Source organism: Mirounga angustirostris, unplaced genomic scaffold (genome assembly GCF_029215605.1).
Source record: "Mirounga angustirostris isolate CCGP_5_RB_7025 unplaced genomic scaffold, mMirAng1.0.hap1 SCAF_3, whole genome shotgun sequence".
Lineage (NCBI taxonomy): Eukaryota > Metazoa > Chordata > Mammalia > Carnivora > Phocidae > Mirounga > Mirounga angustirostris.
The window spans coordinates 129,790,669-129,817,394 of NW_026991711.1; the positions used below are offsets into that span (position 1 = coordinate 129,790,669).

Genomic DNA, 26,726 nt, shown 5'->3' on the forward strand with positions numbered 1-26,726 from the left:
GGTTCAGTCAGTTAAGCACCCGACAGCTCACGTCATGATCTCAGGGTCCTGGGAGAGGCAGAACCCCCCCCCGCTTCGGCTCCTAGCTCAGTAGGGAGTCGGCTTGAGGATTTCTCTCCCTCTACCCCTTCCCCCACGCACGCTCTCTCTCTCTCTCTCTCTCTCTCTCAAATACATAAACTTAAAAAAGAAATAAATGCAGTAACATTATTTTCATAAATATAGAAAGACCTTAGGGAAATACCCATCCCAGAAAAAATAGCTTAACTTCAGTTCATCATTCATTCACTCAAGTGGAAATAAAATGTTTTTCAAGTAATCCTAGTGCATGAAAATCTGGATATATGGTGGAATACACACTGAAAATTATTTCTTTTTTATTTTATAGAATGACTCACCATAGGATTTTTTTTCCCTGGTGAATTTAAAATAAATTCTGATTTAAAGAAATTTTATTTCTTATTCTAAGTCTCAGAAGCAGCTGCTTGAGTTAGCAACCTGAATTAAACCAAGGTAGAAACTATCCAGGTAAATCTCTATAAATATTCCTTTCTACAGAAATATCATAGGGTGATCTTTTCAGCTCTTCTGAAATGACCAGATCTCCTGCATTATAAAAACCTATGCCTTAAATGTACATTCTTTCATCTAAAATGTAATCCCAACATGAAACTCCTTTTTTAAAATAATATTTTAATTATAATTTGCATTTAAAATTATATTTATTTATATCTTTAAATATTTTCAGTTTAGGTTCTAAAAATCATTGGTATTGTTTTTTGGTACATTTTAGTCTAGTTTAAACTGCAATGTCAGTGATTACGAGTTTTTAAAAATTCCTTCTCATTCTAGCAAAAGTCAGTCCAGCATACTGATTTAATGCCTTTGTTTACATGATTTTTAAATTCCAGCAAAAATTCTAAGAACAAAAAGAATTGGCAACCTCTGGATTTGTATCAGATTATGTAAATCCCATGTATGGTTTATAAAAAGTGCTAATGTGTGGTTTATAAACATACATTCAGCTGCCTTTGAGTTTTCTATAACACAAAGAATTTTTAAGATTCAAGACAATAAAAAACATATCAAATGTTTATTGTTTGGACTTAGCCTAATTCTGTCTTGTTTTCTTGAAGAAGTTTTTTGTCTTTTGAAACTTTGGGTTATATGCTTCTGTAGCTACTCATTCATTTAGGAAAAAACTGCTGAACACCTAAATGGAAGACATTTTGCTGGTCTTTCAAAATATAGTAGTAATTAAGATATACAAACCTGAGACTGCATAAACCTAGTTCATTTAGGCTGATAAATTTCTTATGGACAATGAATTTATAGGCTTCCTAAGGCCAGCTTCTTTAGTGAGGAGATAAGTTCAGTGAAAAGTTCCTAACCGATTGTACATGATGACACGTGATAAATAGCAAAAGTGTAAGTGCTAAGAATGGAGATGAGAATCAGCCTGGGAGTCTGGACCAAGAATAAAGAAATTTGGAGCATTTTGAGTTGTTTTGGGGGGCACAACACTTAGGATGATCAAATGTTGAGGAATAAGGTCTTATTTCAGGAATGGGAAGGTTTTCCTATTGAGTATTTACTTAGGAAAGTTCTGTTGATGGACATTAAAAGGAGAAATGTTCATTCTAAAGGCTGAATATTGGTCAGTTTGCTCTACAGAACCTCTACTTGCCCAGATTGATGATGTTCTATTTTTTTTTTTGTAGTGAATTTGATGTAACTGTAGTCTACTTTTGCTGTATTATTATTAGCTTCTTGTTTTAATGGTTTTAGTTTTATTATTCCCATGCCTTTTGGATATACATCTTTAAATATTTTTTGTTGTTGTTGTTGATTGGGTGGGGAAGGTGAAATTGAAATACACTTAAAGAAAAATCATGGGAAATAATTTAACATTTATGGTGTTCTTTTCTCTCATCTGTCAAATGAGGATATTCATTGAGATGACTCATAAGGTCTGCATCTAAAATTCTTGGATTTCTGTCGACATTGTATTGCCTACCAAATTTTATTTAGCAGTTGGTGTACACACAATTATTACACAAGACCCTCATTATAAATTATTAGTTTGGAGACAAGATAGCTTTATATGATAGTAGGAAAGGAGTTAGATGGATAGATAGCACTCTTTCATTGATGCAAGATGCCTCCAGGTGAATTTTAGGATTCGGCTCCTAAGTGTTTTATCCGTCAATAAACAAGAGTTATTTTTTTTCCTTCAAAGAGTTATCATGTCCCTTTCCTGAGATTTTAAATTCAAACCCTATACCACACCATTTAATTGAAATAATTTCCCTAATTGTGTTTCTTTAGGCTTTTATTTGCAAATGAACTATAAGATCCTTAGTACAGGTACCATATTCTGAATTCCCTTCAGGGTCCAGCAGAATAAGGGGATATCATGGACTCTTAATCACTGGTTACAATGAGAGTTATAGTAAGAAAAGTAATCAGTGTAGGAGCTACAAACCTCTATCTGTATTCCCGGAAGAAAGATACCAGTTAGTTGGGAATGTTTGTATGATAGAGAGATTGTCTAACCTACTATGATTGATGGGAGATTTCTTGCTTATGAAATCTCTAAGGTGGGTGCATGGGTTTTATAATGGTTAAAACAGAAACAAAAAAGAGCATCTCAGAGAAACTCAACAGATATTTGAGGTCTTCTGATACTCAAATTTGATCAGTCAATCCAATTAGTAGAGAAATGATGTAATTTTTATGTGCTCCAGAAACAGGATACAAATGGGGCACATTGATCTAAGTAAACCTGAAAGTTCCAGAAGTCTTTTACAGGATGTTCCTTTGTTAACAATTCAACCCAAACCTCATGTCCTCTTTATAAGGTATTATGTAATCATTTGAATAGTAATAACTACTCCATAGAAACTAAATTTATTTAAATGAGCAAACTATAAACTCCACAAAATATGCAATGCAACCATCCATGGTGTATAGTATAGTCCAAAGTCAGCTAAGTACCCATGATATAAGAAATATATTCTCTCCCTCTTCCTCTTCCTCTCTTTTTCTTTTTCTCTTTCTTTCTCTCTATGTCTGTCTGTCTCTCTATATATTGATTTTTTACATATTATTTACATATAAACATATATAATTTTCTATACATAAATATTATAAAGCTTATGGGTATAAAATAAGATATATGGGAAACTATGAAATACCTTATACGTATGATATTATTATTAACAGGAGCTCTCAGCTAATAGAAATAGTTGACACATTTTCCTACTCTTATGGTTAGAAATAGTTAACTCAGGTCTGTTTCCTATCATGTGCACTCTCTATCCTGATGAGCCTTGTATTCCCATTGCTAACCTCAGCTTACCAATGGTTTTACCACAATCTGTCAGTCATCAGTCTTCCACCCTACTTCTGTACCTCATTATCTCCATTGCTACACATTAAGTTACAGAATTTTGGAACTGGAAGGGACATGAAAAATCATCTAGTTTAATACATTCTACTCATTAGAAAACAGACCTAAATATTTAAATGGCTTTTTCAAGAGCACCCAGTTATTTAGCATGGACTTTTGGACTTGAACCCAGATTTGGTGCTTTAGTCTAGTGCTTTTCCATTTGATCATCCTATAATCCAACCTCTCTTATCCTGTGCTTCCAAACTCTAGTGCTTCAACATTGGAATTCTATAAAACCTGAATTTCCTGCTTCACTCTGGCAAATTTCCAAAATTTCTTCCCAACTCTTCAACTTCCCCGACTGTTCAGTATCTTGGGAAAAATACAGGAGCTAGAGCAGAACTATTTTCCATCAGTATTTCAGAGAAAGGTTAATAGCATAGATTAGAGGAAGGAAATTATTTATTGAGCACATGCTAGATGCCAGGCTCAGTATTGTTTTCATATTTCCTCATTCGGCCTTCACAACAACTCCGGGAGATGGGTATCATTATATTCGTGTCAAAATAGAAAACAAGGACTCAGATTTTTTATCAGACTTGTCCAGATGCTACATTATTAGTAAGCATTGGCAAAGAGGCCAAACCCAGTTCCACCCAACTCCAAAGCCCATATTCTTTCATGAAAACATGCTACTTCAAACAGCCCATTTGGGTAGGAAACAACCAGTTGGTTATTTAATGAACTACAACCATGTAATCACTATAGGAAATACAAAGGAAAAATGGGACATAACCTTGAAGAATATGAAGAATTGAGATGAAGTGATTTGAGTCAGAACACTCTAGATGTGAATGTGGAAAACAGTGAAATATTTTCCCATATGTAATTGTATAAACATGTGGTGTTTGTGTGGTACGGTGACATGGCTGTTCTGATGGGCCAAGAGTGGCTGATTATGGACAATAAGATCGTATAGGAAGGATAGGATCAGATGGGGAGTCTTGAAAATCAGGTAAGACTGTTGAACCATAAATACAGATGATAGATACTTTACCAAAGTGCAAACATACTGAGTACAGAGTGTTAAAAATATTATTTTAATCATAGTTACAAGATTAAAAAAGAGGTACCTTGAAAGATGAAATAATGGATCTTCTTATCAGCTTATATATAAAAAATAAAGGAAAAGTAAGTAAAAATGGCTATTAGATTTCTATTTTTGAAGTTGGAAGGCTCTTTGAAGCTGGGAGGCTACTACTAGAAGTAACATAAGACTGAACTGAGATAGTTAGGAATTTCAATAAGCTGTGAGAAAGATGATCTTTCAGCTGTCACATATTATGTTTAAAGTTATCCTTAACGTTCTGTAACAGTTGGAAATATAGGACCAGGGCACAGCTTATACCACAAGAGTAGATAATTCCTATAGTTGTTGAGTACATAGAAACATTGAGTGGAAAACATAGCCTTAGTAGACATAAGAAGTCCAGAAAAGAAGGAGTGATTGGAAAGATCAAGGAACAATCATTAAAAAAAAAATCCATTTATAGGTGCCAAAGATGAAGAAAATCTCAAGAATCTGGTAGGTGTTCTATTAAGTCAAATAATGGAGTAAAGTTGAGGTTACTTATGGGGTAGACATTTATGTAATTGTCTGCCAAGTATTCCCTTTTCAACTTCTGTTAGGAATTGCTCCTCCACCTGTTTGATTCCTCAGGTCTGTCATGTTTTCACATGGCTCCACCTTCTGCCTCTGATTAAACCAGAGGTGAGCATCTGACTTAAGCTATGCTAAACAAGAGTCCTATCGTGAGTCTTTGAACTAGAACTGAAAAAGAGATACAGTTTTTTTCCAATGTAGAGGTTACAAGATGTAAAACCAGTGAGCTATGGCTGAGCATGTTTCCTGACCCAGAGACAAAAGATGAAGTGAACATTTGGCCCACATCCAAGCTCTTGGTTAAAGCATTTCCTGAAGCCCAACTGCAAAATTACCCTTTATATGGTTTGGTAGTTCATCTTTTTCTTTCCATTCTAGGAGTCAATTTTTTTTTATTTTCCCCTTAAGCTAGTTTGAGTTTGTTTCCGTCTTGTGCCAAAAAGGAAGCTCTCTTGATTAATCCTTTTTTTTACTTGTTTATACATTTCAATTTTCTCATATAAAGGAGGAAATGTACATGTCAGCATACACATACACAGATGTCTGCTCAAATAATTTGAACCAAAAGTATGGCTAAATTTTACAAATGCCATTTCACCAACTATTTCTTCTCTTGTGTGAATACTACTGAAGCATTTTATTAGGTAATTCAATTTGAAACAACTATGTTCTCTTTTATACAGAAATAAATCTTTATATATTTCCTTTAATCAACATGATTTCTTCAGAGGCTGTGTATATTAAAACTATTTTTGTGGAACCAGAATTAGATATTATGGTTTTTCTGGACCTATATTTCAGCAAGAACGACAGTAAAAATTTTAATGAGCCTACAACTGGTAAGACACCATGGTCAATTAGTAAGGACATTGGTCTGAGCAATCAGCATTTGTACCAGTTGAATTTTAGATCTTATTGCCTACACAGCACAAGTGGATTTTTTCTTTGGTCTATATCTCCCGCCCCTACCAAAGGAAATAAGTAGACTTCAAATGAACTTACCAAGTTTCCTACAGTCAGTACACTACTGAATTGGCCAGTCATTGGGTAGTGCTCCATGGCCATAAAGAGGGTATTTAAGACAATGCAAATAGTGATGGCAAGATCAACAAATGGATCCATAACAATCAAATTCACAAGATGCTTTACTTTTAACCATGCATCACAGCAGTCCCAGATCAAAAACACATTGGCAAATCTGTACCAGCATGGTGGACATTTCTGTCTAGATTCTTCAAGTTCTAGGGGAATAATAAAAAGGGAGAGTAGTAAATAACAATAAAAATGAATTATTGTTGCTATAGATTATACATTATTTTATACAATCAATGCTTCTACCTGGGGATGGAAGTTCATATTACTTAGCTTAACAAACTTGAGAAGACAATCCCATTAAATATTTTCACAAAATATTCATTAAAAATTTCATATAAACATCTTTCTCCTTTAATTAAATGTAGAAAATAAACACCTTCATTTAATATTTTGCTTCAAATTAACTAACTTTATTACCTAATAACTAGGTAATTATTGATTATATTGCAATATTCTTTTTATCAAAACAATTTTTATTTTATCTTACTTATTTTTTTAGATTTTATTTATTTGTTTGAGAGAGACAGAGAGAGCATGAGCGGAGAGAGGGAGAAGCAGACTCCCTGCTGAGCAGGGAGCTGGATGCTGGGCCAGATCCCAGGATCCTGAGATCATGACCTGAGCTGAAAGCAGATGCTTAACTGAATGAGCCAAACAATTTTTAAATAAGCTTTACAGAAATATTAAATGTATCAAACACTTATTATTTCTTTTGAAAGTATCTATTTAAGAACACTGTCTAAAGCTATGATCCTTATTAATGTGTGCGACCAATTCTGTCTTCTGATGTCTCCACATTAGCATTAATCTTGCACACAATGAGAACGTAGTATGTCCTTTTTGGTATAGATTCAAACCCATATCTACTTATGTTATTCATATTTACTCATATCTTTCAGAATTTTAACATAAAATATTTTTCAAAGTTGCTAGTAATTTTAATGGGTGAAACCTGTTGTAGTTATTATGTGACTGTTCAGATATCATACACGCCAACAGGACAAGAATCAAAATATATCTGATATATTCTAAAGAACACATGTTACGCATGTTAAATCTACTTAAGTAAAAGACTTACAAAATTACAGAACTAATGTAATATCCCTCCAAACTTCATTAAGTGGAGAATTATTTAATGAATGAATAGGGGAGTATTAGTTGCTGTCTGTTCCCATGGGTCAAAATCAGCAAGCATTTGTGTAAGCTCTCCTTTGGAGTAATGTAATGGTTTCTGTGTGTGTGGAAGATGGAGAAGAGATCTTTTCTTAGGGTCAGTGTTGAACACAGGTTTTCATTTGTTCAGTTCATTCACATGCCTCCCCCAACCACATCACCGCCTCCCTGCCTGGAGAACAAGTCTGTTCTTGAAAGCTTGAAAGAGATGTTTCCTTGTGCTTTTACATACCAAGCCTTAAGAAGGGAAGTGTATATTCTAATTGTTTAGGGATAATGTAAGATAATGATAAAAACTCACTGACATAACATGGAGGGGGGAAATAATCACTCTGCAGACAAGATAAGGAGTTAAAAAGAAAAGGAACAGTATTAGTTTTTGTAACCAGTGTGATAATACTGTATTTTATATATCATCTACTTAGACAGTTCTGATCTTGGGTAATTGACTTTGGTAATTTTATGAGAAGAAATAGTCCCACAAAGCATATCATCTTGTAAAGCTGACTATCTCATGTCCTGCTTCTTACCCTCCATTGTGTTGGTCAGGATGCTAGCTATGCTCATGGCTCTTTGCCGTCCAGAGGAATCCTCCAGCATCTCCATTGAAATCTGGTAAGAACTTAGCCTTCTCTTTCTGACTTCCGTTTCAGTGGTGGTGCCCTGCAAACCAAATACTGATGGTTCAAACCACCCTTTCTATGAATAATACAACACCACATAGCATTTCTTTGGACAGTCATGCTACATGCAGTTTTTCCAGGTAATAACTTTCAAGTAATAATAAAATACTGAGTTTATTATTAAGTTATAAGCACTTTTAAAAAAAATTATCACAGGTGATAGTGTTTAACAAGAATTCACCAGTTAGATGCAACTGTATAGGGCAATTTTGTTGCAGGAATGTTTTAATTAACCTGTTGGAATTTTCAGAGAAATTTTCATAAGCATGCTAAAGTCATATATTGTTTCATTTCACTCAAATGGAGATTATTTTCAGCTTATCTCAATGATTAATAATCAGATCAGTCTTCTGCCCCCAAAATAATAGGATTATAATGTTGTGAAGCTGAATTGTTTTCTTTGAAGCTGTATTGACAATATTGACGTATATGGGCCAGTTTTTTTCCATGCACAAACACAGATGTACAATGAAATGTGTGTGCTTTCCTGAGATTTCTTTGGTTATTTCTATATGCCATCCTATAAGAAATCAAAACATTTTAGAGTCATTTTAATACACATCAAAACATTTTAGCATCCCTGTAATACCGATTTATGTATGGAAACTGCCTATTATCAATATATCAATATATATTATCAATATATTGGTCATGATAATACTTAATTTTAAGTATATTAAATTTCCAGAATTTGAATAAAAATTATATAATTCTGTGAGAGCACACATTTATAATAACAATTTGGTTGTCACAGTGCCCATTATTTTATGTTGGTAGGTCTATTGAATTTGCAGATATATTTTCTCTCGGACTCTAAAAACTCTAAGGCATTTGAAAGCTAATGGTCCCAAACAATTCAGTTGGTTCTAAAGATTGATTATTTTTCATTCAATAAATCATATATTATTTCTGAGGCATTTCATTTTGGGGAAGCAGGATGGTGTAACAGGCTAAACTGCCCAGGCTTCGATTATTTCAGATTGGTGTATAATGTTAGTAGTAGCTAACTTATCTATTATCACCTCTGGCGGAAGTTGTCCAGTAGGTGAGGTTAGAGCTGACGGTCCACCCACCAAGGAAACCACACCATTGCAATCCACAGTGCTGTGCATCTTCCCATTTGCTGGAAGCCCTGGCACCATCCTGGATGACATACTGGCCTGACTAACGTTACTGTTGCGTCGCTCTCCGTGTCTGTGCGGCACAAACAATGAGTCTCTCCTGCTCTCGCTGTCTTCAAATGTACTGTGCTCATCATCAGCAAAGTCATTTTCAGAACCGACGTCCTTTGCTCGACCTCTGAAGCTGAAAATGCTTGTTTTGCTATTGCGTCGTGGGGAAAACAGGGAGCCACGGATACTTAACAGAGACTGAGGAGAGAGCAAGGAAGAAAGGAATTGGGGGGGGCGGGGAAACACAGTTACTTAACAGAAGTCTTAATATTGCAGAATCTGTTTGCATTTGGATTAGAATACTCTTGCTCTTAAATACAGGTAGTCAAGTTTATAGATAACACGTACGTTTTGATATTTTTATTAAAGACCACAATGCAAATTTAAGTAAGAGTGTTTTTTTCTGATTAAGAATCCTAATTTGCAATTTGCTAAGTGCACAGCCATTTCATTTGATCTTAACTCCAATACTGTGAGGTGGATTTTGTTATCATAATGTTATAGGTGTGGAATGTGATGCCAGAAAGGACAAATAATTCTTTTTGGAGGAAGTGGTGGTTAAACAAATAGTAGATGGCTTTTACTCTGAAATGCTATGATCTGAAGGGCATGCAACTTGGAAAATAAATTATGGCTCAAGAGAGATTGTTGGCTCAAATTTAAAATATCTGTACCAAATACGTTACTTCTAGATAATGACTTAAAAACAAAACTATTATCTCTCTGTTCTCTTCTTTTGAATTCTAAAAGGAAATTAGTGTACTCTTTTTCTGGATCTGTTTATTTCTGTCCACGTGGGAATAAAAGTCACGAAACTTACCTATGATGCTGTCTTCCAAATTTGCTAATAGTTTCCCAAATAGCTACTAGTGATTCACCTTAAGAGAATACATGTCAAAACAAACACAACAGAGAGACTTCCTAAAGTGCCATATAAATTGCTATTATTACTTAAAATTCAACACTAGATTAAAAAAGCAAGACATATGTACATGACTTTACCAAGGAGGGTAATGTAGAAGACAGCTTATTCTTTTGATCTCACTTTAATTTTATTAAAAGTAACTGGATGATTCAAAACTTTTTTATTACATGTGTTCACAAATAAATTGAGTAAATGGTTTCTGGTACTAGAAAATGAAGATTTAGCATGAAATCCATTCTTTCACCTTTTGAATGAATTTTAAACTAGCGGCACCAAATATGTCTATTCTAGCCTTGGTCATAGTTTTCAAAAACATCTCTATTCAGTCTGTGGAATCTTTGTTTACTCTCCTCATTGTTAACAATGACATTCCCCATTGCTCCCCCCGCTTGGACCTCCCCTACCTGTCTTCATAGCCAGGGTTTTATATATATATATATATATACGTGCATGTATATATGTATATATACCTATATATGTACATATATGTACACACACATATGCATACATATCCATATGGCCACGGTAAACATTCCTGTACCTTTCCATTCTTCTTCCAAACTTCAGTATAAAGCCAAATAAAATAATTTTAGTGGGAAAAAACATAGGAAAGGCAGACTCCATCAAATTTATTTTTGGATCCTCTGCCTAATTAGGTCATGCTCATTTTCTTAGGCCCCATTTTTAGCTTTATTTTTATGGCTTTTCCCAGATTGCAAAGCACCAGAATAATCGTGTTGCCCTCTGTCATAGTGATGTTCTGGAAAGATAGTATTCATTAAGAAATGTGCTGTTGCTTTGGACATAGTTAGACTGTCCAGCTTGTCCAACCCAAGACTGTGCTTTTTTGATACTTAGTTTGCACACAGTTGGTTACCCAATGTCAGACAGTAGCTAGACTGATTTTCTAGTTAATCAAAGTGATCAAGAAATCAGATATTGTGAAGACTTAAACTCAACCCCCAGTAATAAACAATGTTAATGTTTTAATTTCCTTAGACTCAATTTTAATTATCAATATAATACTGGTCATTATCAGACTTGTGTTTTAAAACTTTAGTGTGTATTTTTAGGTCCCAGGTTTTTTTTTTGTTTCGTTTTGTTTTTTATTTGACTTGGGATTCAGTAAGTAGGGAATAGGACTCTGGAAATTGAATATTCAACACACATTCCAGGTGATTCGAATGCAGGTACTAGAAGAATACTCTTTGTCTTGCATTAATCCCTAGGATGGTTCAATGTAATCATCTTAGTATACCTATGTTCAGCGACTGTGGAAACTGAAAATCAGTCTGTACTATATTGGTTGAGAGTATATGGTATGTGTGCATGTATATAATGTATCTGGTACATGCCTTTAATTTGAATGTTTTTATGTTGGGGTGTTTTCAAAGCGTTCCAGAATTTTGACTTTTATTTGAAACTTCTATTCACTCTTTGGAAAGTATAATAATGGGTGTGAGCACAGCTTCCAAAGCAACAGAGACTGAAAAAGAAGATAACTAAAATAGTATTCAGAGAAAATAAACCAAAAATAACACACTAGAAGATGCAGCAAAGTAGAGGGAATACCCACAGCTGTGGCAGCCCTTTCTCTAAGGAAAACAAGCTTTTATGCTTTAAGGACCGAAAGGCCATTTTTCTTTGCTTCAGGCATGACAAAACATGAATCCCAGGTATCTTTATTTTTTTGCCTTGTTCCAAGAAGGTAAATATGAACTTTCTCTCTTATAATTTTTGTTAACAAAAGGGAAAATAGAAGAAATTAGGTCTGTAAAACACAATCCTGCAGGTAGGGATTGAACTTGAAATCAATTGGGAAAAGTCCAGATAGAAGATGATGCAGAGAATATAAAGATGTTCTCGTGGAAACATGTAAAGTGAGTATTGGAAATACTCAATAGCATTTCAAGTTAACTGTATGTACCTATCAGTGTTTTCTTTTTTTTTTTTAATTTAATTTAATTTTATTTTTTGTTTATCTGAGAGAGAATGGGAGACAGAGAGCATGAGAGGGGGAGGATCAGAGGGAGAAGCAGACTCCCCGCTGAGCAGGGAGTCCGATGCAGGACTCGATCCCGGGACTCCAGGATCATGACCTGAGCCAAAGGCAGTTGCTTAACCAACTGAGCCACCCAGGCGCCCCTACCTATCAGTGTTTTCAATAAATCAACAACTATACTTGGTTATGGCAACAAACCTGGTTTAAAAGAAATTGTCTCGGTGTGTCCAAACAACATAGCTAAAATCTTTGGAGGGGATTCACTTCCCATTGTACACCCTTAAGTAGCTTTTCATGTTGTACTATGAACATGATTTATCTATTTGAAGATAAAATAATGTAATAAATGTAAAATAACATTTAAAAATTTATGTTAATAGAAGGCAGGGTACCCATAATTGGTGGCTTCCCTGCCCTCACATTTTCAGAAGATAAATTTGTTTTGAACTCATGCCATGTCCATCTTCTGCTTCCTATTCCTACTACCTTCGCTGATTCTCTTTACTATCACAGAGCCCTTTTTTATTTATACAACCAGAAATTGTAAACAGCTTCTGGTATATTTTTGCTTATGAGTTATGTTATGCTCCCTGCCTGTTTTTACTGGGATTTGTAAATATCAGTGTTAATAGGATCTTTCTTTTACTTTTGAAATATCTCCCATCTGTCTGTCCATTTATCTACCTACCTACTATCTATCTACAAATACTATAAAATGAACTACATGTAACATATGTATATACTGATTCTGTTTTTAGTGTTAAAACTCTGGCTGCCACCTAATTTCTTTCTGCTCTTGCCTGTCTGTGGTTCACTCACCACAGGCCTCCCAGCTGCTCCTTGAGCATTCCAGGCATACTGCCGTGGCAGGGCCTTACACTTGGCTCTTCCGTGAGTCTGGGATGCTCTTCAATGAGATAGTCTCTTCCTTTGCCTCCTGAAAAATCTTTGCTTAAATGTCTCCTTTACAGTGAGGACTTCCCAAACCACCCTATTTAAAATTTTTACATCCACTTAGTGCTCCTGATCCCCTTTTTGTGATTTGCTTATTTTTTCCCATAGCACTTATCACCTTCTAACATAGTCTGTAACTTATTTATCTTATTTATTGTCTGGCTTCTTCTTTAGTATAAATTTCCATGATGTCACAAAGTATTTTCATTTTCTAGAACTATTTCTGCCACATAGTAGGTGGTCAATAAATATTCGTTGATTGGCTGAATCCAGTTTCTATTTGAGCACAGTGATGAAACAATGATGGAAACAATACTGTTTTCAAAAACATATAAATATGCTCATGTAAATATTGCTACTGTGCATACACCTATGTGATAATTGCAACTACTCAGAAGTTTTTAGTTTCCCTCATTTGGAATCATTCACCAATTTTAACTTAATAAGAGCTTTACTCTTTGTCACATAAGGTTTCTATATATTGCTTAATCTCTCACAAATCTTTAAGGTAGACATTATTACCCCCTTTTACAGAAATCTTACAAAAATACAAGTCACTTGAGTAGGGTAACTACTCCAAGTACTCACTTGGGAGTTGAGATATGAACACAAGCTTCTGTGACGTCAGTCATTATGGTATAGTGTCAAAAACGCCTAATCCTAATGACTCCTAATAGTCCTAATAATGCTAAAATATCAAGGTAAGAGTTTAAGCCAAAAGAATCTGGTCAGAGAAACTAACTTGCCCAGTAGAGCTTCCAGTTAATCCCAAACGTGTGGTACTTATTTAAACCATACTTTATATTTGTTTTATGCAAGATAATAATTAGATCTCTTGATATTGGCATTATCTGGAAGAAAATGGTTTTTATCTTTTAACTACTCATGTGTGCACATCTGTTTTTTCCTAATATGAGAATTCAAGTTATTAATATGGAGTTTATTTATTTTTTAAATTTTATTTACGTATTCAATACAAATGATAAAATAAACACCCATTGATAACTTGCATATGCTCTTTCTTCCCAACCAAGAGCTAAACACTATGCTGAATTTGTGCTTATCACTCCAATTTTCTAAAAAGTTTTTGTTCTTTATAAGAAGGATATCATACCTCTTGGTGGATATATAGTTTTTTGCTTTATCTTATTTATATAGTGTCCCTCAAAGCATTATTTTTAGGGTATAATACTGACCCAGATTAATATGATTAGAGAGTTAATAATTCATGGCACATGAAATTCTTTTGGAACAAAATAGTGTTCAAAGTCATAACTGTACTTACCACAGATTTCATAATTATTTACTCTTTACATTATGCAACCCATAAAATGTATTAACAAACAGAGTTAAAACTACGTTCCCTCTTTGACTTGAAAATATGCTGAAGAACTGTGTAGTTGGCATTAAGTCAGAGCAAAAATAGACTGTCTTCAATTTAGGTCTCTTCCAAGAGCATTTAGGTCATCATTTCATTCTAATGTCTCATAGCATGACACCATGTCAGCGTAATGGAGACTTATGACAGCATGGTTCACATATCAAAAGATCAAGGCAAAATCCAGAGACATTTCTTTTCAAAATTCATGCATATGTGGCAATTACAACTTCAGAGAATAAAGGCAGATGCCCATATCCAAAGATAATAAGTTCATTTGAGGTCTCAAAATGAAAAAGGTAAACAAGAGATTGCAAACTCTCACTGAAGAGAGAAGTCTGATAGGTAAGTTTTACCCTCCGTACCCCCCAAAAACAGAAAATTAAGAAACATGGCCTCAAAATAGAGTATGTTTAAAGCTGATTGCCTTAAAAGTTATTATGGTTTAATAAAAGTCTCTTTTAAAGACAACTTATGATACAAATTAAATAATCATGTTAAATGTTAGTTCCTTGTCCCTCATTTATATCAGATATTACAAAAATATACCAAAACAAAATACAGTAATTACAAAGCAATAGCAATGACAGAACAAACTGGAGCACTTCATAGAAAACCATACCTGATGAGGGGAGTAGAATTTCTTGTCACTATTCAGTCTGTTTCCATCCATGGAGAAAAGGAAGCTTCTTCTTTTGACACTGTCCTCAGATTCAGATTTGGGAAACCTGTCTCCCTCTCCTTTGTTGTTTCCTCCAAGATGCTCCCTTTGTCTTCTTTTCTTCCTCCGGTTCCTCCACTCCTTAGCGCTTTTAGAACTTAACTTTGATGCTTCTGAAGAACTTTCCAGGAGCTCTCCTAACCCACCTATTCCACTGAAATCTCTTGAAGCAGCTGATGCTGCTGCGACTGCCTGTTTAAGACAAAGCCAGGCACTGTTTACAACAAGTAATTTTGGAAACAGTTGACTATGTACAAATGTTGCCATTAAGACTACTGACTATAGGTAAACATTGTGTCTTCTGGTCATTCCATTGTGTCTTAGAGAGTTTACTTAATAATGACAATTTAAAACAGTATAAAGCAATATGCTAACCTATGCATTAAGGCAGGAAAAGTCTGGTTTGGCGCATCTCTTGGAGAGTCTTTAAAAAAAAATAACTCTTTTGAGATTAGCTTCATTTTCAAGGAAAATTTCTCTCTTAAAAATATCTTCTACATTTTAAAAGCAAATGTTCTCCTAGTGGTGGTTGCTGGTCTGATTACTATTCCAATTCCATCCACAGGCTTGTTCTTCCCACATGTGATTGTGAACAACCGAGTGGTATTTTTTTCCTTCTAAATCTAGGTCTAAGACTTCTTCTTTTCCCTTTTTGTGAACTCAGAGAATTTAAAGTGTGTATTATTTTACCACTAGATAGAAGTAGTGGGAATATATTGGCTAGTTTGACCTCTTCCTTCATTTGAATTACACTTAGTACTATAGTTCACAGCCCTGGGGTTATGTTAATTCCAGAGTTAACATGATTAATTTCTTACATAGCATTTTAGCTTTAAATTTTTTAATGTTTATAAATTATCTGTTATAAATAATAACAAATGATTAACATATCAATCAATAAGTACCTGAAATAATCATTTAAGGGATTATAAGATCTTCTTTAAATATTTTCTTTTTATGTTTCAGCACTAAGTATATTTAATCATTTTGAATTTCTGCATGTACTAAAGAAACAACCAGCTCTAAGGTGAAGCACGGCAAATTGTTTTGTAATGAATAGTATTTTTAGACTGGAAGTGATCTAACCATGACTAGAGGATATGAAACAGTGATATAGTTCCTATCAAAGCTGAGTTCTCATTAAGTGTATTCCTGTTTTTAAATATGATCATGGAAGTGGAAATGATTAAATTATGAGAATACTGGTTCAATTCTTTACATATGTCATTACTAAATATAAACAACTCTAATTTATCTACCCATTTTGTTTTATTTTCTCCACTAGATATATGCTAGATAGGAATTTTGTCAAATGCATTTGTACACATTGCCTAGTATGTCACCTTACATGAAAAGTGTCCAGTAAGTGTTTGGTGAATAAAGATGAAAAGGGCATTCTGTCAATTGTCTCAGACACTGGGGTGGGTGAAGAATAAGACATATATAGACTTGAATTTTCAAGATATTGTAAAAAACTATGTGTCAGAATGGTCTATATAACAGGAACATTGTAGGAAAGAAGATAAAATTTATAATGAGTATGACAACATGTGCTTTTTGTTTTTTCTTCCTGAGGAGAAGCAAATCCTCCACAGTAGCTTCCATTTCTGAATCTCATCTCAACACATTACAAAGAAAAAAAAAAGTTTTAAATCTAAAGGTGCTATAAATACAAATTCTCTAGGATTGTCATGATCCCAGGGATGGGAACCATAGTACTACATATAGTATTAAATATGTGTTGGGCTAAGCAATGTAAAATGTACATAAAATGGAAAACAGATATTTGTTTATATTGAATACTATATTCAATTTAAGACTCAGTATAAGACAATGCCTAGCAATTAAATGGAACAGTAATTCAGAATTTGGGTATTTACAGAATTACATACAGTCATATAACCAGATTTTTTATTTAATTCTTGATTATTAGTATCACTTTTAATGTCAGTAGTAGAAGATGAGAAATATTAAAGGCCTTTTGTAAAGATGAATGAGGCTAATGTAAATATATATAAAATAAAGTGAATAAATGAGGCACTTATATGTAGCAAGTTAAATATAGTTGCTTAGTGCTTGATACATAGAAGATACATAATGTACAGCAGTTGTTGAAAGAATGAATATACATATATTTATTTTTATCCAAATAAAGCCCTTAATTATTCTTTCCACTTTGTATACACAGTGCAACACATAGCATTAATCATTTATTGACTTGTTTGTAGTTAGAAACAAAGGGAGTGGTAGTAATATTCCTTTGCCATAATCCTGAAACTCATGTTCATTTAAATCACTTCCGGAATTTGTTTTGCATAAGACATGATTTCCCTACCTATTCTGGATAACTGTACAAATAACTCAAAACTAAAGCATTTATAAGGCAACAGTGGTAACCTCCCGACACAACACATTTTCTGTGTCACTCATCAACTCAATCTGTCATTGTTCCACTGCCAGTGATTTGCCGATTCCCTCAAAGGCAGATGTTTCCTGTCACCTCTTATGTCTGTGTACCTGTTTCTACCCATCTCTGTGACAAGACCAATGTCCTGCTTACTTAGACTAAGAGTATTGCTTTCACTGGCTTGATGAATTCCTCTTTTTTTAAAAAAATTATGTGACAGAGAGAGAGAGAAAGAGCGAGTGCACAAGCAGGGGGAGCAGCAGAAGGGGAGGGAGAAGCAGACTCCCTGCTGAGCAGGGAGCCCAATATGGGGCCCTATCCCAGGATCGTGGGACCATGACCTGAACCAAAGACAGATCCTTAGGCAACTGAGCCACCCAGGCACCCCCTTGATGAATTCCTCTTGTAACAAATAACAAATATATGCTTAATATTTACTCGAGGAGTAACATTTAGTTCTTCTTCTTTTTTTTTTTTTAAAGATTTTATTTATTTTTCAACAGAGAGAGAGACAGCGAGAGAGGGAACACAAGCAGGGGGAGTGGGAGAGGGAGAAGCAGGCTTCCCGCGGAGCAGGGAGCCCGATGCAGGGCTTGATCCCAGGACCCTGGGATCATGACCTGAGCTGAAGGCAGACACTTAACGACTGAGCCACCCAGGTGCCCTAGTTCTTCTTATAACATTTCTGTGTGATTCAATGTAAGCTCTATAACTCACTGTGTTTGTGTGTCCTTAAGAAATAAAGCCGCGTGACTGCTTGTAATTACACTTCACTTTAAAACATAAATCCAGTTTAAAAAGCCCATTCAGAATCACAAGACATTAACTATAATACCTGTTTCAATTTTACCTCTAATTATATTGGCTCTCTTAAATGCCAGTATTTCTAATTTTGTCCCCAAGCTTCCTACTAAATTTTTCCTATCAGAGTTGTATACACTGCTATGGGATATGCTGTCTTGGGCACCATTAGGCATTTAAAGACCACAAATTAAATGCCAAGCACAGTTATGATGATTCAGTGTAAAACATTTTTTTTTTTTTTTGGTTGGGTTTTGTCCTCAATCATCCTTTAAAGTTACACTTGATTTGTGAGTTCACTGAGCTTACTGTTACTTTTTCATGTCTAAACAAAGACTAGCTTTAGGAGGTCCTTCAACAGATACTAAATGAAAATGGAAGAGATGCTAGGCCTCATGAAGTCATTGGCTAGATAGTACCTTTGAAGAGTGACAGGTGGTTAGAAAGACATAAGTTACAGTGGAGCACCAATGATCTCATGGGTAGACTATGTCTCCCTCTCTGCTTCCAACACCTTCCTCTGTTTCAGTACTGGCTATTTACTGCACATTGTCACCTGTGTTCTCAATAAGGAGGTAAAATTGGATTGGTACTGTGTCATCCCAGTCCAAATTAAAACACTGGGATCATTTACTCTAGGATCAGTTTAAATTTTTGTACATATGAAGCTAAAGCTGAGCCAAATCATGATTTGATCACTGGAATTCAGTAACTGACTTTTAAGTGAAAAGAATGCGCATTTTTTAGTTGACCTAATTAGGATGTAGATAATTAGATTCTTTAAACTTCTAACAGACATTGTGCACTTTTACTTCTAAATTTAAAAGATACTACTCTTTTAATTGATGCTATATTTTACCCTAAAGTGGCTGAATTTCAGAATGTACTCTTACTCCTGTACTATATATCTATATAGTATTTTCAAGCACATTGCTTTGTCTGTTTTTATAAAGGATAATAGAATAATCCAATGCTATAAAATACATTTATGTACAATCTACAAATATTATTTCCCATATTCATTTAAAACTTTGAAATAAATAATTGCCCTGTAAATAGATAACATATTTCATTCTTACAAATGTTTTATTTATAGTGATCTGAAATAAACTCTTAAGTACTTGAAATGTAGTAGAACTTTCTGCCAAACATGAGGTATATTTTATGAGATTTTTAAGTGTCACCAAACTTATTTAAAGCTTTCCTTATAAAATCACTAAAATATAGCCATGATACTACTCTGTACCCAATGGTAAGAGGAAAATAGTAAAGCTAGCATGTTTAAGAAATGCTAAGAATATGGTTGGGCTGGGTAACCAGCTAAACAGTTCATTGTCAAATCCCTGTCTCACCAAAAAATGCCCCAAAGAAAAGGACTTAATGCTATATGTTGTGCATCTTCAAATTAACTCAGAATTATTAAAAACTTAAATTTTGACTCTACCCATTGAATCTATAAATCTGTCATTCAAATAATGCTTTAAATATCTGGAACTGTCCATCTGAAAAAAAAAAAAAAAAAAACCAACAACACTATGTATCAAAAAGCCACTATGTACAAAAGCTGTTTGGACTACTGCTCCTGGCTAAGATATAGTAACAGGGATTTGCTGTCCCTCCTGAAACAACCACCAAAACAAACAAAATACATGTAACACTGGTTTTGAAGACACTGCATTAATGGCACATTGGGTAGAGTGTTCAAAAGGATCTTCACTCAGTGGTAGGGAATAGTTAGCCCTAGACTAGATGCTCTGCTAGTTCTACCTAACAAATCTTCAAAGGTTTTGAGATGGAAAAGTATCAAGCTGTTTATAAGTAATGTAACTAATGTCCCCAAATAAGGATCAAGGATTTTTATAGGAATACAAACATATCCAGCACCCCAAAAAGGTAAAATTAACAGTGTCTGGAATTCAATTGAAAATTGTCAGGAATGCAAAAAAAAAAAAAAATCAGAAATATATGGCCAGTAGTGAAGAAAAAATTTAATTAAAACTGATCAAGATCTGACGTTAGAATTAGAAGAAAAGGACCTTAAATAGTTACTATAACAATATTGTGTATGTCCAAAATGCTAGAGACATGGGAAATATAAAAGAGATGCAGATCAAGGTTTTAGAGATGAAAACTACAAAAACAAATGAAAAATGCACTGGATAGGATTAATAGTTTAGCAGACATTACAGAAGAAAAGATGATAAACTTGAAGACATAGCAACAGAAACTAATGGAATGGAAATTGACAAGGTAATTCTAAAAGTCCTATGAAGCTGGAAAGGACTTAGAATGGTTAGAACAGCTTTGGAAAAAAAAATTGGAGAGCTATAACTATCTGATTTCGAGATTTATTAAACAGCTACAGAAATAAAGAGAATGTGTATTGCTGTAAAGAGAAACAAATCAATTGAACAGAACAGAATAAACAAATCCCATTCACATCCGGACAACTGATTTTTGACAAGGTTCAAAGGCAATTTAGTGGAGAAAGAGTATTTTGTTCAACAAATGGTGCTGCCCCAGTCAGAACGGCTAAAACTAACAAGTCAGGAAATGACAGATGTTGGCGAGGATGCAGAGAAAGGGGAACCCTCTTACACTGTTGGTGGGAATGCAAGCTGGTGCAGCCACTCTGGAAAACAGTATGGAGTTCCCTCAAAAAGTTGAAAATAGAGCTACTCTGCAACCCAGCAATTGCATTACTAGGTATTTACCCTAAAGATATAAATGTAGTGACCTGAAGGGGCACCTGCACCCATCAAAAAAAGAAAAAAAAGAAATCTTGTCATTTGCAAGTGGGCGGAACTAGAGGGTATTATGCTAAGCGAAAAAAGCCAATCAGAGAAAGACAATTATCCTATAATCTCACTGATATGTGGAACTTAAGAAACAAAAAAGAGGATCATAGGGGAAGAGAGGAAAAAATAAAACAAGATGAAATCAGAGAGGGAGACAAACCATAAGAGGTTCTTAATCATAGGAAACAAACTGAAGGTTGCTGGAGGGGAAGGGGGTAGACAGATGGGGTAACTGGGTGATAGACATTAAGGAGGGCATGTGATGTAATGAGCACTGGGTATTATATAAGACTGATGAATAATTGACCTGTACCTCTGAAACCAGTAATACATTATATGTTAATTAATTGAATTTAAATTTAAAAAAGAGAAAAACAACAACAAAAACAAATGGTAATGTAGTAATTTGATATCCATATGCAAAAAAAATCTCAACATATAAATTACACCTCACACAAAAATTAACTGAAGATGGATCATTGACCTAAATATAAAACATGAAACTATAAAGCTTTTAGGAATAAAAATAGGAAATCTTTATGATGTTGATTTGGCAAAAATAGATACAACACCAAAAGCATGACCAAACAAACAAATAAAACCTGATAAAGTATACTTCATCCAAATTTACTTTTTATCCAAAAATACTATTAGGAGAATGAAACGGCAAGTTACAGATTAGGAGAAAATATCTGCAAAGCATATATATCATTAAGGACTAAAGGACCAGGATATATAAAGACTACTCGAAACTCAAGAAAACAAAATGGGCAAAAGATTTAAACATCCACTTCATAATAGAAGCTACACAGATAGAAAATAACATGAAAATATGCTCAACATCATTAGTCATTAAGAAAATGCAGAGTAAAACAATGAGGTACCTAGTAGAATGGCTAATAAGACTGACCATACTGAGTACGGATAAAGATGTAGAGGAACTCTTACTACCATGAGTCAGATTTTACTGTCTTCCCATGATTTTCACCTTCAATTTATGTGTTTTTTTTTCCTTTTTAGCAAATACTGTTCTGTTTCTTCCCTCAAGACTTGAATGCCCCATTCACTATGCCCTGAGCTCAAATAGCCTTTCAATATTAATGAGAATTTAAAGTTGTCATCTAATGCAGATGCTTTCCTGATATCCCGATAGGGGCTGTAGCAGACACCTTTTATGCTACAGAAACCCCAAAGAATGGTTAAGAGTAGGTATACATAAAGTTTTCTTGTTAACATTTGAGATCAGTTAACTTCAGAATAAAACCTTAAATGTTATAATTAGGGGCGAAAAATGAATAGTTGGAAATATCAGTTATGCATCTTTTCACATTAAACTGAATGTCAGATTCTCCCCTCAGGTTTCATGAGACACTTCCATAGTTTACCTTATCTTGAATGTGTTTTCTACCCCAAAATAATTTGTTTATATATAATGTCAAAAAGTTCCTTTGATCTCAACTTCAGAAATAATTTTAGGTTTGAATAGCTTTCTCTTATTTCTAATGATAATGCCTGTATACCAAATGAAAAGCTGGTTTGACCTCTATGCTACAACAATATTCCTACTTAAAACTTACAATAATAATAACAGTAACAATAATAATAAAACTTTGCTTATTATCACTCAGTACCTGAGCTTCTTCCTGTTGCTTTTTAAGCTGTTCCAGCATTTGCTGAAATTCAGCCTCTTTCTGTTCTGCCTCTTCCAAGGTGGCCTGATTCTGTTCCTCGTAGGCCATGGCCACCACAGCCAGGATCAAATTCACCAAATAGAAAGATCCCAAGAAAATCACCAGGACAAAAAATATCATGTATGTTTTTCCAGCAGCACGTAATGTCTAGGGGAAACAAAGGATAATTTCATCAGTATTTTATATAATGTCCCCAAATAAAGATTTGATTTCCATAATTAGGTAGTGAGGAGATGAATACTTTTTAGCATCCGGTGTATTTTGACCAAGATTTGTTTGCTGTTAAAATGAACACATGTGTAAGTGCATGCATACGTGTGCACACACACACAAATAACATTTAAATTAATCTGAGCCTTGACTGTAGTGTCATTTGATACAAACACACATTTCAAATTAGTATATATTGGATATATATACGAAACCCTACGAAAATCTTAGAGTCTATAATGGGGGGCACTATTAACAAATAAGAACACTACCTTTAATTCCTTTCAATGGAGTTCTACTTCCATGGCGGCCTACACTACACCATCTAAAGATAACCTCTTTCTTTCCTCCTTTTCTAGCCCCAATTAACCATGGGTTTAACTTGAAATTTTTTATGTAATTGATTTTTAAATATTTTCACATGTTCTTTTTATATCTACAATTAGATTATGAACTCAAAGCCATGAACATTCTTTCCATCTTCCATAGTTCCTAGCAGAATGTCCTTCATATAAGAAGTTTTTACTGTACATGTACTGACTGAATGAACAATTGGGATTCTAGGCATATTTGCTTTGTACTGGACCCTCCTCTGTATTCTAGAGTCTTACTAACAAGTATTGATACTTGTCAGTTCATTTATGTTCATAAAATTAAATCTCACACATGTTAATTTGAACCTTACTGCTGTGGTCTGAATGCTTGTGTCTCCCCAAAATTCCCCAGTTGAAAATCTAGTGCCCAGTGTGATAGTATTAGAAGATGGGGCCTTTGGGAGGTGATTAGATGGTGAAGGTGGAGCTGTCAGGAATGGGATTAATGCCTTATAAAAAGCACCTCCAGAGAGATCCCTAGCCCCTTCTATGCAGATGATGACACAGCAAGAAAATGCCAGCTTATGAACCAATAAGGGGCTTTTGCCAGAATGAAGCCATGCTGGCATCTTGATCTTAAACTTCCCAGTCTCCAGAACTATAAGCCATCCACTTCTGTAATTTATAAGCTATCCAGGCTGTGGTATATTGTTGTAGCAGCCCTAATGGATTAAGACACTTACCAACTGGTAAAGGTTCTCCCAGTAGTCTTGAGTCATGAGTCGAAATAGAGACAAGAAAGCCCAACTAAAGGTATCAAAGCTTGTGTATCCATAGTTGGGGTTTCGGCCAGCCTTCACACAGATGTATCCTTCTGGACACTGGCTATAAGAGAGAGAAATGGTGCTAGCGTCAGGTTGGCAATTATTGCCATTTCAATTGATGTTGATTTATAGGAATTCTCAAAATCCAGGGTTGTTGTCTATGATGGATTTTCTTGCCTTCATTTCCAGAGCACTTTAGGCAATTGCTTACAGTGATACTGTTATTAGATGAAATTTATTAGGAAAACCAATAGAAAACTGGGATGCAAGGAGTCAGATTTGCAGACATTTAGAATGGCAAAGAGGCAGCAACCACACACTTTTGCCTCTGACTTCATCAGTGTCTTGCTCTTTACAAAGTGGCAAGAATCAATAATTAAAAATGAAAGGCCAGAAAACAAAGGGTAGGGAACCACTTAATGAGCTACTTCAGTAGGCGCTTCTGTAGAACTTTATAAAATAAAGCTTATATTTTAGAATATTTGAGATTTACAGAAAAATTACAAAGAGGGCCCAGAATAAATGCCCTGTTTCCATGCTCACTTTCCTCTATTGTTAATATGTTAGTATGGTACATTTCAATCAATATTGATACATTATTATTAACCAAAGTCCATACTTCATTCAGATTTCCTCAGTTTTTCCCTAATATCCTTTTTTTTTCATGTTCTTCAATTGTTTTTTTTTATTTTATCATGTTGTGTTAATCACCATACATTACATCATTAGTTTTTGATGTAGTTTTCCATGATTCATTGTTTGCCTATAACACCCAGTGCTCCATTCAATACGTGCCGTCTTTAATACTCATCACCAGGCTAACCCATTCCCCCAACCCCCTCCCCTCTAGAAACCTTTGTTTCTCAGAGTCCATAGTCTCTCATGGTTCGTTTCCCCCTCCAATTCCTCCTGTTCATTTTTCCCTTCCTACTATCTTCTTCTTTTTTTAAACATATAATGTATTATTTGTTTCAGAGGTACAGGTCTGTGATTCGACAGTCTTACACAATTCACAGCTCTCACCATAGCACATACCCTCCCCAGTATCTATCACCCAGCCACCCCATCCCTCCTACCACTCCAGCAACCCCTAATATCCTTTTTATGTTTCAGGATCCCATTTAGGATACTATATTACATTTAGTCACCATGTCACTTTAGGATCCTCCTGATAAAGTTTCTTAGACTTTCCTTGTTTTTGATTATCTTGATAGTTTTAGGAATACTTTCAGGTATTTTGAAGAATGTCTTTCAATTGGAATTTGTCTGACATTTTTCTCATGATTAGATTGGGGATGGATTTTGGGGGAGGTAAAATATCATTATTGTCACATCATATCAAGGGTACATATGATCAGTATGACTTATCACTGTTGATACTAACTTTTGTCACCTGATTGGAGGTAATGTTTGTCAGGTTTCTTCACTGTACATTTACTCTTTCTTTTTTTTCCCCATACTGCATTCTTTGGATAAAAGTCACTATGTGCAGCCCACACATTAGGATCCACCTTCTTAAGAGTAGAACATTTACAGAGACTATTTGGAATTCTTTTTGCATGGGGGATTTATCTATTATATCTCATTTATTTATTTATTTCCTTTTCAATTATTTCTTTATATGAGTAGGTACTCATGATATTCATTTCATACTTTGAGTTCTAATTTAATTGTTTTATTTATTTTGTTGCTTAAATTGTTCCAGTGTTAGCCATTGGGAGCTTTTTCCATTGACTCCTGTATCTCTTTGATGTAACCCTATGGTTCTGTGTGTTCTGTTTTTGTTTGTTTTTTATTTTTTTTTTTAAAGACTTTATTTATTTATTCATGAGAGACAGAGAGAGAGAGGCAGAGGGAGAAGCAGGCTCCCAAGGAGCAGGGAGCCCGATGTGGGACTCGATCCCAGGACCCTGAGATCATGACCTGAGCCGAAGGCAGACGCCCAACCATCTGAGCCACCCAGGCGTCCTGTTTGTTTTTTAGCATTTTCTTACTTTGTGGCACTACAAGATGCTTCAGACTCATCTTTTATATTTCCTGCTCTAGAATCGGCGATTTCTCCAAGAAATCCTTGTTCTTTTATTGGAGAACAGTATTAGAACCCAGGACAAGTGTGTGTGTGTTTGTGTGTGTGTGTGTGTGTGTGTATACACATATATCTCCTTGCTTTGTCGACTGAGGACCTAGAAGCAATGACACTGCCTTAGCAATAAACATAGCACCCAGATCTGGCTTCTAATAACACATACGTGTATATGTATATGTAAACATCTGTGCCTCTATTAAGCTAAACAGGAGGTCATACTGTTTCCAACCCTATTTCATCACCTCATGATATCATTCTAGACTCCTACCTTTGCGTAACTATAACTTCTCATTCCAAAAGTGGCTGGCTTCTATCATCTACTATCTATATGCTTAATTGTTCAATACTAGTATACATGGATAGTTTTTTCAGGATTGCTAATCCATACTAGCATGGGAAACAACTTTATCAACTAGAGTACAGTTTCGTGTTTTT

General features: G+C 34.7%; 1 protein-coding gene across 1 annotated transcript in view; it reads right to left on the minus strand.

Annotated features, from left to right (window-relative positions):
• Window positions 1-26,726, minus strand: part of SCN3A (sodium voltage-gated channel alpha subunit 3) — a 116,837-nt gene that overhangs the window by 35,707 nt on the left and 54,404 nt on the right. Inside the window, exons 10-15 of the mRNA XM_064586640.1 lie at window positions 24,125-24,266; window positions 22,798-23,004; window positions 15,062-15,352; window positions 9,031-9,378; window positions 7,856-7,988; window positions 6,060-6,298 (exon numbers count right to left, since the gene is read on the minus strand). Of these exons, the coding sequence (XP_064442710.1) occupies window positions 6,060-6,298; window positions 7,856-7,988; window positions 9,031-9,378; window positions 15,062-15,352; window positions 22,798-23,004; window positions 24,125-24,266 (1,360 nt within the window). The remainder of the gene's footprint in view (window positions 1-6,059; window positions 6,299-7,855; window positions 7,989-9,030; window positions 9,379-15,061; window positions 15,353-22,797; window positions 23,005-24,124; window positions 24,267-26,726) is intronic.